The sequence below is a fragment of the Gymnodraco acuticeps genome, unplaced genomic scaffold, assembly GCF_902827175.1.
Source record: "Gymnodraco acuticeps unplaced genomic scaffold, fGymAcu1.1, whole genome shotgun sequence".
In the NCBI taxonomy this organism is placed as follows: domain Eukaryota; kingdom Metazoa; phylum Chordata; class Actinopteri; order Perciformes; family Bathydraconidae; genus Gymnodraco; species Gymnodraco acuticeps.
In genome coordinates this window covers 587,350-599,881 of record NW_022989855.1, presented here as the reverse complement: position 1 = coordinate 599,881, position 12,532 = coordinate 587,350, and the positions used below count along the sequence as shown (strand labels likewise).

The 12,532-nt window shown below is 39.1% G+C and overlaps 1 protein-coding gene across 1 annotated transcript in view; it reads right to left on the bottom strand.

Annotated features, from left to right (window-relative positions):
• Positions 1-12,532, bottom strand: part of slc9a1a (solute carrier family 9 member A1a) — a 38,371-nt gene that overhangs the window by 13,459 nt on the left and 12,380 nt on the right. The window contains 4 exon segments of the mRNA XM_034239886.1: positions 606-695; positions 5,660-5,862; positions 8,569-8,786; positions 10,533-10,783. Of these exon segments, the coding sequence (XP_034095777.1) occupies positions 606-695; positions 5,660-5,862; positions 8,569-8,786; positions 10,533-10,783 (762 nt within the window).

Here is a 12,532-nt window from a genome sequence, read left to right as displayed (position 1 = left end):
AAAATGTATATATATTTCCATGCTGTAACTGTACACAGTAGAGCACACTAGATAAGGTGTAGTACTACCACACAGCCAGTAGGTGGAAGCAGCAGTCAGCATTTGATGCCCTGAATGGCCTCAGAGGCTTGTTACTGGAGGACTGCTGATATTAAAATGATCTGCTTTTTAAAACATTCATCCCTTCGCATTTAGTTGTTTCAATTTGTTTCAATCTATACATTTGAATTCACAATTAAGTTCTTTGGTGTATTTGCTTGTTTGCATGTTGTTGTTGTTGTTGTTGTATGTTACTGTTCTCTGTTTACAATCCAGTGGTAGCTCATTTCCCCTTCTTGTGAGTGATATAGTTTTGAGTTTGAGTTTGAATCATATGTCTATTAATGCTTATGTCTGTGTGTTGGCTAAATAAAATCATACAAAACCAGACAGTAAAGGAGAATGCGTTGCTGTTGTCAAACACGGTATCTCGGTGAAAGATCAAAGTACATTTAATTCATTCATCCCCTATAAAAAGGCTCTGGGTTTTTCATATGTTTAAACCATAAAGAAGTCATCAGCTTCTGATCATGAAGACTGAGGATGTTTGCAGGGAGAGGTCGTACCTGGGTGTGGATTTCCTCATTAATGGTCCGCTTGGCCTCCTGTTTCTTCTTCACCGCCAGCAGCTCCACCAGGGGTTGGATGGTCATGCCCTGCACGAAGGAGCAGAGAAACAATCATTATTCACCTCCTGACCCTAGCGAAAACACAGAAATAGGCTCTTATCAGCAATCTATCTAGTATTCAGGAGTGAAATGTGACGAGTGCATGTGGATTTACAGTGCATCTGTAATGTTTTGTATCATTTCTGTGTGGAGAGGCCAATATAAAACACTCAAATCACTACTCTGAGTACTGACAAATCTCTCCAGGTTTATAATACCATTGAAGATAACTAAAACAGATCCACTATGCTTGTTTCTTCATTCTTTCAAGTAAGCATAAGCACAGTATTGCCCCACTTCAATGTGATGTCACAGTTCCCGGATGTTGCAATGGCGTATTAACAAACGGCAGATCTTAAAACGACTTTTCACAACCCTGTTGATGTTGCTATAAGTCTCTTACAAAGTCACAGATATCCCCTTCAAATATCTAAATCTTAAACAAATCTGCTAAACCACATCCTAGAAAGATAAAACCAGTGAAAAGCTTGAGCAAATCATGTGGTTTCTTAAAGAGATTAAGCCAGCCCTCTGGTTAACTAACAGCATAATGTGGAAGACAGAATATTTCTCTTGCTCTTTAATAATACCCAGTCCTGCTACCAGGCATGTAGAAGAACCTTTTACCACCTCCCCACATTTCAATTTAGCCACACAAAACATGAAATAAGGAAAACCAATGACATGTATTCCTTCTCTTTAAACATGGAGAATGTTATTATGTCAAGTTTATCCCATTTCTTGAATGTTCCAAGTGCTGCTTCAGGCCAATCAGCGGTATTTAACAAATGTCAGAATAGAGTTTTGAGTCATGCAGTGGCATTAAAGAGAACTTTTTTAATAACCTAAAGAGTAATCCGTCCATAGGGCGTACCTCAGTTTACTATGGGGGAAATATAATCTATGTTATGTTATAAATGTCCTAACCAACCTAAGATTACTCTGATCATTTGTGCAGTCATGCTAACCATAGTTTAACGTCCAGTGACAACTAATAAGACCATTTGGCCAATTAGCCCAAAGGCAATTCGTTACTATTCTAACCGTTAACCGTACACACTCAATCCCACTCTCAGTCTCGGAGTCCAACTTTAAAGGTCCCCTATTATACTATAGGTCTCTATACAAAACATGTCTCTGAAGTGTTTGGCTCCAAATACCAAACAGATCATTGTAGCATCCCATAAACCCCTGTTTCAGCCCTGTTCCAAAAATGCTGATTCTCTGTCTTTTACTTTAGATGAAAATAAGGAGCCACTCCCCACTGCGAGATATTTGGTTTAAAAAAAACACAATAGGCGCTTTAGGAGTACTTTTCCCAGGAATAGTTCCGATAGTTCCTGGGATTTTGCTTTCATACCAAAAAGATCTGGAACTAAAACCTAGTTCATGCAAACCTTTTCACCCCTTTTTAGTCCCTGCTAGAGAGCAGGTACTTTCCTGGGGAGGAAAAGGTTCCCATTTCTGATTGGCTGGGCGGATTGCAAACCACACCCCGTAAAACTCGGAAAAGTTTTGTGAAGACGTCATTTTATTTGCTCGCATTAGCATTATTAGCATTAGCATTAGCCCAGCGCACCAACGGAGAGAGACTATAACTTTTGGCAACACAAAAAAACATGGGAGCGGTGGAGTGATGAGGAGGTGTCGGCGCTTCTGCCGATTTACTCGGAAGACGCTAACCAGCAGCTTCTACTGAAGCCAGTCCCCAACTCCGGGGGGACTCCAGGACTTCGGGTGGCAGTATACGCCGTGAAGTTGTTTGCGGCCTGCCATTAAACCCAAAGCAGCAGAAGAATAAGTGACGTCAGCGGCTTCATTTGCCTAATCCTCCCCCAGGGACTTATTCCGGTGTTAACGCGATTTACTAGGACAGTTCCGGGACTAAAGAGTTCGGCGGGACTAAGTACTGGGAACTAAGTACGGCAAAGTACTTGGTGTGAAAGCGGCTAGTGGTGCTCTAGGAGGAGATTCAGGTGATAAGGTGTGGGGGGGGGGTTACCTTGGTTGGATATTGGTTAAACAAGCCAAAAAATCGTTATTACATCATAAAGTGGCCAAAATCTGATCAGATCATTTTCAGACAGGTTTTTATATTTATATTTAGATCAGGACAAAAAGTGAGAGAATCTTTCTTCCTGAAACTTTCAGAATCTCTTTACACAGTGGGGACACATGTTTATGTATAAAATACATGAAAAAGTGGATTTTGCATAATAGGTGACCTTGAAATAACTTCACATTGCAGGTGAGAGGGACCTCCACCTCCCCTCCCCAGGGGCCTCATTTATAAAAGGGATATACGCTAAAAAAATGGCGTACGCCAGTTTCTACGCAATATTTGCGATTTATAAAATACTAACTTGGCGGGAAAATGTGCGGTCCTCCACGCAAACTCTAACCCATGCGTACGCACTAAGCACAAAAACGGGAGAGACGAGAAACTGCGACACTGCGTTGGCAGAAGGAAGAATGGAGAGAAATATGTGGAAATAATACCATAAATAAAATGTTACATTTATCATATGAAGAATTCATTTTCAAACATTGATTAAAGCCAATCTTAAAATGATTAAACAAACGCCTGTTTGAGACTCCTCAGTGCACACAAAAACATAACTTGGAGAAATAAATAAATACGGATATGTTATTTAAAACCACCTGGAATATGTTGTGTTAATGTTATGAAATGTTTTCTCATAAATGATGCGGTTTTGCATTTCTATAGGTTGTACGAGCATGGTTTTATATACTACCATGTTTAATCATGTTTTATGCCGTTTGCTAAGACTTGATAAGTCGCTCATAAAACACAGGAGGTATGGAAACTAAGAACACCATATGTGGTAAATTGTACAGCTAATATAACGCAACACATTATTGTATTTCCTTTAACTGGTGGATATAGAGTTGCTGCAGTGGAGACGCTGCGCACAGCTGATCGACAGCTGGGACACAAACCACCAAATAGAAAAACATAATTCAGATCCAGTCGTCATGACTCCACTCCGGAGGGATTCCCCGATCATTTCTTACAGTTCATCTCTCATCAAGGGGGTGTCTCCTGTCCCCGGTACAAACACACTGCCTGAGGAAGGCTCTGTGTATTGTTTTTGTCATTAACCTTTTTCGGACCACTTATTTATTTATTTTGGTGAAGATCCGACCTCCATGCTGCTACTTTGGTTCAAACGGCATCCACCAAACAATATGATTTATCTCCACCTCCCCAAAATAACCAAAATCTGACACGGTGTGATTTGTCTTTTTTAGCTGTTCTGTCGTCATTTCCTGCGATCTTCTTCATAAAGTCAGTCAAAATGAATGAATGAATGGGCGTTTCTTTGACTATTTAGAGGCAAATATGGGCGTTACGTGAAGCCCGCAAAAGCTGCACCGCATTTCGAGTCGATTGTGATTTATAAAAGGGAAACCGGCGTAGGAAGTGCTGTACGCACTTTCCTCGCCGGTACGCAATGTTTGGTGAATCGGAAAATGTCGGAACATTTCTGTACCTATTTTTTGGATTTCTACTACGTAAGCAACCTTCCCACGTGAATCCTACGCACGGCGTTATAAATGAGGCCCCTGGTCTCAGCATCAGACAGTATGAATAAAACATGTTTCTGATCCTGCCTGAGGAGAGAGAACATGTCTTCAGGATTTATTTTGTCTGCTTCCATTCTGGTTCGACTTGACATCCGAGTATCTTCCTACAGTTTCACTAAAAGATGGTTCAGCTGACAGGACCGTGCTGATGCAGTTCATGGTGCTAAATATACATAGTACTGGTATGTATGGAACTACTGCCTGTTTGTCTTTATCTTGCCATCATGTACTGTTTTTGTATATTATGTTGATGTTCATTCTGTGAGATACAGGAGAAACGTCTCTACATAAAACCATATTTTGTATTCCTTATGCACCTGAGTTACATTTGATTCATTCGTTTGTTCACCTGCCTGTTTGGCTATCAGCATACTTTAAGTAGAAGCTGAAATGATATGTTCCTAAACCAGCTGAAACTGTTTTTTTAAAGAAGAAATAGACCAAGAAAGCCTATCGACTTGATGTGTGAAATTAATCTTTTTGTTCTATTCAGGGTAGCAAATTAACGTCTTGTCGAAAACACACAAGCGTTCCTTTGATGTCTCATCCTCAGCATGACCATTACAATTAGGGAGATTCACAGGCCTGGAATAAAGGGTTGCAAATAAAATATTTGTTCTGAGATAGATTGTTTTTTTCCAGTGATGCGAGTGGAAATTCAAACTAGACCTGCTAGGCAAATAAACTACACCTAAAAGGAACTTTTTTGCAAAGCAATATAGTTGGTGATGACAATTGCAAATAAGTGGGTAACAAACAAAACATGTGATTAAATGACTGTCTATTACTTGGAATAGTGCACCATACGACCAACAGTAAAAGAAAAATTCCGGGGTTAGATACATTTTGAAGCGTGGGTATCTCTTTGCATGGTGCATTGAATGTGTTCATAATAACATTGCATAAGTTGCACTTGGACAGACTCTTACTAAGGCCAATGGTGGATTCAGGTGCTCCTGATGTTCCTATATTCAGTGTTAGGAAGTCGGACTGTGTTCATGAGCTTTAAGTCGTAATGTGGAAACAACAGACACGAGAAAGATGTTTAAGAAAACACATTTCAACTTGAGAGTGCATTTACATGGATTTAACCAGACACCGCGTGAAAAAAGACATAAATAGACAGTATACAATGTTGACGAAAGTAAAAGATAATTTGTGTATCAGCCCAGTAATTCGGAACTGCTCCAAAACCTCATGGGTGCTAACTTGAACCATGCTTAATCCTTCAACCAAGTTTCATTCAAATTGGTGCGTAATTAGACTGACAGACAAAGAAATACACAAAGTTTTCTCCTTCTAATGTTTGTTTAAATTGGACTACATAAACTGCATATTCATACCTGAACAAAGACGGTGAAGAAGACAACGGTGATGATGGCTGTGAGGAACATCTCCCTCATGGGGAAGAGATTCTTTTTCAGCAGGAAGCCGAGGGAGAAGGCGATGGCTCCTCGCAGGCCACCGTAGGCGATGATGAACTGGTCCTTGGTCGTCAGCTTGACAATGCGGAACTTGTTGATCACATAGGTCAGACCAACCACACCTGGGAAGGACAGTGAAATGAGAAAGTGAGATTGGGTTTGGGACTTTGAGTGTATGGTACCTGCAGAGATCAACAAATGTTCTCTCCAGAAGTGCTTGCTAAAAACTACCACATTAAAGCTTTCCCTCATGATTCACACAGCAGGTTTTCGTTATAATTACAACCAAAAAAACATGCATAAAAAAAAAAAGTTGACCCTTTCTTGACATAGCGAATCCATTAAAGTCATATCTGCTTTTGCCCCATAAGTGATGTGTGGTCATGCTTTGCTGCCCATTTAAACCTATCTCTACTTGCATACATGACGTTATTTTAATTGAGTGCCAATCACCACCAAAGTATGCAATTTAAATGTAATATCAAATTGAAGTACATGGAAACCAATTGCTGCCAGGAGGATTTGAAAAAACACTTAAAGGGGACCTATCATGCAAAATGCACTTTTCCATGTCTTTTCTACATCAACATGTGTCCCCTCTGTGTAAAGAGATTCTGAAAGTTTCAGAAAAAAAGATTCTCTCTCTTTCTGTCCTGATCCTGTTTTTTGGCTTGTGTAACCATTAGCCAATCACCAACCAAGGTAACCCCCCCCCACACACACACACCTTATCACCTGAATCTCCTCTTAGAGCACCATTGTGTTGTTTTTAACCAAATCTCTCTCAGAGGGGCGTGGGGAGGGGCTCCTTATTTTCATCTAAAGTAACAGACAGAGAATCAGCACTTTTGAAACAGGGCTGAAACAGAGGGGATTATGGGATGCTACAATGATCTGTTTGGTGTTTCGAGCCAAACCCTTCAGAGAGAGTAAACAAACCAAAACCTGCATTTTTTTTTTTCTAACACAAGATACTGTTCATGTGATGTGAGCAAGATGTGCATGATAATTGATTGTAACAATCCACAGTCACAGACGGCATATTTGTCTTTGGAAATGTTGCTCAAAGCATCATCAGCTCTCTACAAAATAAATGAAGGGGCGAATTCACAAAACGATTGCACGGCTTTTGCAGCCGCTTAACCTGCACCAACAAGACAAAAAGAAACTGTGTACGTCTACAAAGCCCTCCTGGCTGAACTACCAAGAAAAAACATTAAATCATATGCATTTAAAAGCAAAACCAGCCTGTTTCTATCAAAAAGATCCTCGCATAAAACAGTCACATTTTACAATGACCAGATCTAGTGTAAAATGATATTGTCTTCAGTAGGGCTGTGCAATTAATCGTTTTTTAATCTCGATTATGATTTTGGCTTGCAACGATTACGAAAACAACGTAATCGAAATAAAATGATTATTATTTTTAATATTTTTAATTATTTGTTTTATTATAATTTTGTATTGTGTTTTCAGTTGAATTATACTTAAAGTATAGAGTAATCAACTGTTAAAAACATACTGTTCACATTTTTTTTTTTCAATAAATTGATGTTTTCAAAGTAAATGGATAATCGTTTTTGATAATCGTGATATCAATTATTGACCCAAATAATCGTGATTATGATTGTTGTCCTAATCGAGCAGCCCCAGTCTTCAGAGAGTTTGTGGTTAATGAAGCTCATAAGGGGTTAATAAACTCTTGACATAAGAGAATGTAATGAATATTTTTGTCATTAATAATGTATAATTGAAACCCAATGACATATGTATGGTCTCCAGCACAGAGGCATATGATGATAATGAAAGAAGATAAATGAACTAGGTCTGACTTGGGCCAGTAAAAAGAAAGTAGCCCAAGCCCAGTATGACAGTAAAAATGTTTACTCGCTATCAGCTCTTCTTTTTGTGATTTTGCCCGTCAGTATTGCAGGACTGAAGGTACTCCACTATCACTCTCTGTCTCTCCAGCAGCACTATTAACTATGGCAGTGTTTCCCCTACCATTGTCTTGGCAGGGCGCTGCGCTCCCCCTGAAATTCAAGGTGTTTTTTTTTTTTAAATAATACATATTTATAGCACCAAATAGCAACTAATCTATATCTACTGTCACTTTTCACATTGAACATCTGCTCTTTTATTAAATAAACTAAACACTTTCATTTTTGTTATGAGTTTAGTGTTTTTGACCCTAAGAAACACTGATGCATTAATCAATAACAATAATCCACAGCGCCTCTCGCTGCTCCAGAGGATGTACAAAAATTCAATATCCCAACAACACCCCCCCCCCAGACAGCACCCCCCCAAAGCAGTAAACCTAGGGGAAACACTGTAGTATGACAAATCACCAGCAGAAGGATTGTGACGCTGTGTGAAGTCAACATGGAAATCCTGGTTGGCGCTTCCCTTACACACACTGACAGCTGTGTGATGAAACATGGAGGCCACATTAACTCCTGTCAGTGTTTCCACTTCCCTCTTTTAGAAGTTCCTTTTACTCGCATTGATTTCCTTTTTTGGGTAAATTAGACCTTACTTCAAAAAGATGCATTTATGTATTTTGAGAATTGCTTTTTGATTTGCATATAAGCTCTGTCAATGACAAATCAAAGGCACTTTAAGCTGAAATCTGAAGTGACAGCTGTTTAAATCTATCAGTGAAAGCAAACGTCAAAAATATGTTTTATGAGTTAACCCCGAAAAATATGTCAGATTTAAAACACTTTTTCCTATGCAGATTAAGCGTTTCCCCTCCATACACTCCACACCCCAGCATGGAAACACTATTTTCATTTGAGGAAGTTGTGAGAATCACTAGAGCTGACCTATGACCCGAGACACCAGACACAGAAGAACGGTGACGGTGACGAAGGTCCAGTTCCAGTGGTGAGGTCCGTCCACCGTGGCCACTCCCAGGAAGATGAAGATAAGAGTCTCGCTGACGCTGCTCCACATTTTCAGGAAGTACTTGACGGTGGTGTGGGATTTGTGGGAAATGTTGGCTTCCACATAGGGTCGCATCGTCGCTCCACATGCTATTAACCTGAAAGGAGAAGATTCAAACATTGACTTCTGGGAAATATCAACAAACATCTATTTGGATAACAATGTTTCCAAATGTGCTAATGCTTGGATGTCTGTCAACTAAAATGAAACACTGTTAAAAAATTAAGATGAAGTAGGATTCATATTTAAATGTCAAAGGAGGAAGTGGTGGTTTTACTTAAGACATCATCAACAGTGACTATTTTTACACTGATTTTGTAAACATGTGACATTAACAAAAAATGTCTTCCTCCTTGTCTAGGGACCACTTCTCTATTCCATTCTGGACAGGCAATGCGTCTATGTCAAAAATGTGGAGGCCCGAAATGAACGCTATTCATGTCCAGCAGCTGCTCAGCGGTCACCTCATGCCTACTCCATGTCAATATTGGTTTGGTTTTCAAAGCTGTAAGGCAGGGGTGTCAAACTCAAGACCCGTGGGCCAAATCCGGCCCGCAACTTCATTTTATGTGGCCCCGCAAGATCTTGCAAAGAATACAATACGTTAATTATACGGTTACATGCCGCTTTACAAAAGCATGTTGCCCATAAACTACATGTCCCACAATGCATTTAGTTTTGTGACACACGCACTGAAGAGACTTGCAATTATTTGCCCTAGACTTCTGCTTTCAGACGTAATTCATTTTGAAGTTATTATCCTATCCGATAATAATCCAATGCAGAGGCAATAATGTAATATAATACATTATTTTATATATATTATATAGTTATATATGTATCTTTTTTTATAGTCTTAAAGTTACAACTGGCCCTTTGAGTGCAACCATAATGCGAATGTGGCCCGCGATGAAATTGAGTTTGACACCCCTGCTTTAAGGGGACGATGAAAGGAATTCAAACCAGCAAGCAGTTTCTCTTCTACTTTGTAAACACCACAACAAATCTAATTTTGATAGAAAAGAGCCCCAGGCTTTGGAAAAGATTGTCCTTGAAAATACAAATTATTCGGCCCTGAGTCAGAGAGGGGACTCTGTATATCATCACTCCCTGTCTGCAACATCAATAACTCCTAGCACCTTAAACTGAAGAAGGATTGAAACTGCAGGAGCTGATGAGAAACAGAGAATATTGGGATGCCTATAAATCAAGGTTTGGTAAAGTGACGTTGGATCAGTTCAATTTATGAAACCACTGGGGCTACAGTGTAATATGCCACGGTGTACAGCTGAGTTACTGTTATAGGGCAATGACTGAAATAGATTGTTCTTGCACTCGGAAGGCTGATATTGACCGGGACATTTCATCACTGAGGAAATATCAACATACTAAAAACATGTGATCCAAGAGGGATGTCACTGAAACAGCTGGAGTATTTCCGAGAGCGCACATGATACGCTGGACATGTGTAAGTGCGGATCTAAAGCACAAAACTACAAGTCTTAACGATTCTAGGACAAACAATGCTGACTATGCATGGACTCAGAAAAGGCTTTAAAAGACGTCTTCTGAACGCATACACTACAAATGTATTCTGATTTGTGCCATACATGTACAACATGTAGTTGTAATCCTTCCAATAGTTGCTTAGATAAATGCTGCTGGTGTCAAAAACAATAAAAAACAGTCAACTGTTAACTTACGATGAATGAGATGAAACTCATTAATTTACTCTAGAAATGTCTGTGTTATTGTTGGTGATTATCCTAAGTTGCACATTACTTTGGAATAGATAAAGTGGTTGCAAAGGAACATTTGAGTAATACAAAAATAAAACACTTACGCCATGATGCCAGAGAGGTGGAACACCTCAGCTGACAGGTAGGCCATGTAGGCGTACACAAAGACAAAAAGTGGCTCTATGACCCGCACATGGGAGGTGAAGCGGGAGGTAAAGGCGGCCAGGAGCCCGTAGATGACTCCAACTAGAACGCCTCCGATGGAAACCACCAGGAAGGAGATGATTCCCAGGAAACAGTCCAGCACCGTGACTGTGCCGGCACGTGTGTACTCCTCAAACAGGTGGTATAACACCTAGGAGAGGATGAGGAGTGTGAATAGTTATTAGAAAAAAGCAACAGAGGGATGACAGTTTAAAAAAAAATCTAGGTCATTTAATGCACCTGTATTGATTCTCTGACTGTGATCAAAAGAGGAAGAAAGATTAAAGACGTCATGATGGAAATGTGAAAACAGGGTGAATGTCAAAGCAAACTAAAATCCATAACGTGTACAAAATGATAGATTGGTTATAGGTATAGATACGTTTTAAAACATTTAAGGTTTTCACACTTACTTAACATGTGTTGTTGTATATTTAAAAGGCTGCTCACATCCTTTAAATGTTCTGCAAGTATTAGGAAACCGAATAGATAAGATGGATGCGTTATGATTCGCTAAGTGTCTCACTATGGGAATATATGTATGACAGGCATAATGTGATGCCAGGCAGGATGATCATGCAGATGAATGCCAAACGCTTTAAGGCTGATAAGCTCTGCTCGCGCTCTCTGTGGGTCCTCGACTCAAACGTGCCTGAGCCAATGATGGCACAGTGCCGTCCAGCTTGATAAAGTGTGCATGGAAGCCAAACTCGTAGTTGAATTTGACCGAGAGACAGAGGCCCACGGTGAATGAGCAGGGTTATGGAAATACTTGGCAAAGTATTAATTTACATAAGTGTTGTGATAGTTCATGTCAGAAACAAAGGTTGTGGAAACTTAAGTCAGTGCCTTGCAAAGCTATGATGCTAGCGCTGTTGGTAACGTTATACTGTAGTGGAGCCGTTTGTGTTTCTGTGAGCCGAGGACAATTCAGTGGTGACAGACTAGTCAGTCAGTCAGAAGCTGTGTGTTGACAGCTTTAGTCCAAGGTTATAAGAACTAAATTCACTTTTAATATGGAACTAAATCTGATAACAAAAGACGTCTGTGCAGCACTATTTTAATTTGTGTCAATGAGAAGCCCTCTTTGTAAAAAGGGTTACAAATATCTTATGTGTTTCAGAGGGAGAATATCTTGACGTTTCTCTTGCACTATTGTATCTGTTTTATGTCCTCTATATTCATGTTGCACTGTTGGAGGAGCCTGTGACTGAAGTTGTTCATTGCCATATGTACACTGTAGCTACTGTGCACATGACAATAAAGCCTTGAATCTGAATCTTGAGAGCTGAGTAATAACTGACACGCAGTTAGGGCTGTTCTAATAATTCAGGAGCCTCTCAGGGATACAACCAAAGGTTTACATCCCGGCATATCACATGTATTCTTGACAGAGAATATTGGTTTTGTATTGTCTAAAAAAAGTTTTAGATTTTAAAGATTTTAACAAGATATAGGGATGACGTTGTTTAATCATAACTGGGTGTTTGCAGCTTATTTATTTATCTGGTTTGTTATTTTATCTTTTCTTGAATATCATTTACCTCGGTTATGTATTACGTATTGTGTTTGTTTATTTATTTGTTATTTTATGTTTTGTTTTTTCAATAAGAAATGTATTTCTTTAAAAATAATATATATGTTAATAATTTAGTTGTTGGGAGAAGGGGTGGGATTAAATAAATGTAAACTTCTTCCCACCCCTTTTCGAATGTGTAATTAAGTAGATTATTTGTTTACACATAATTTAGAATCCGTCATATTTTTTAATATTTTAATTTTGTATTGTATAATAATTCTCATGTTAAATGTTTGTATTATTGTTTTACACATTCAAAATAAATCAAATCAAATCAAAATCAAATTGGAGAACTGACAAAACAATAAAGGCATTGTCTGA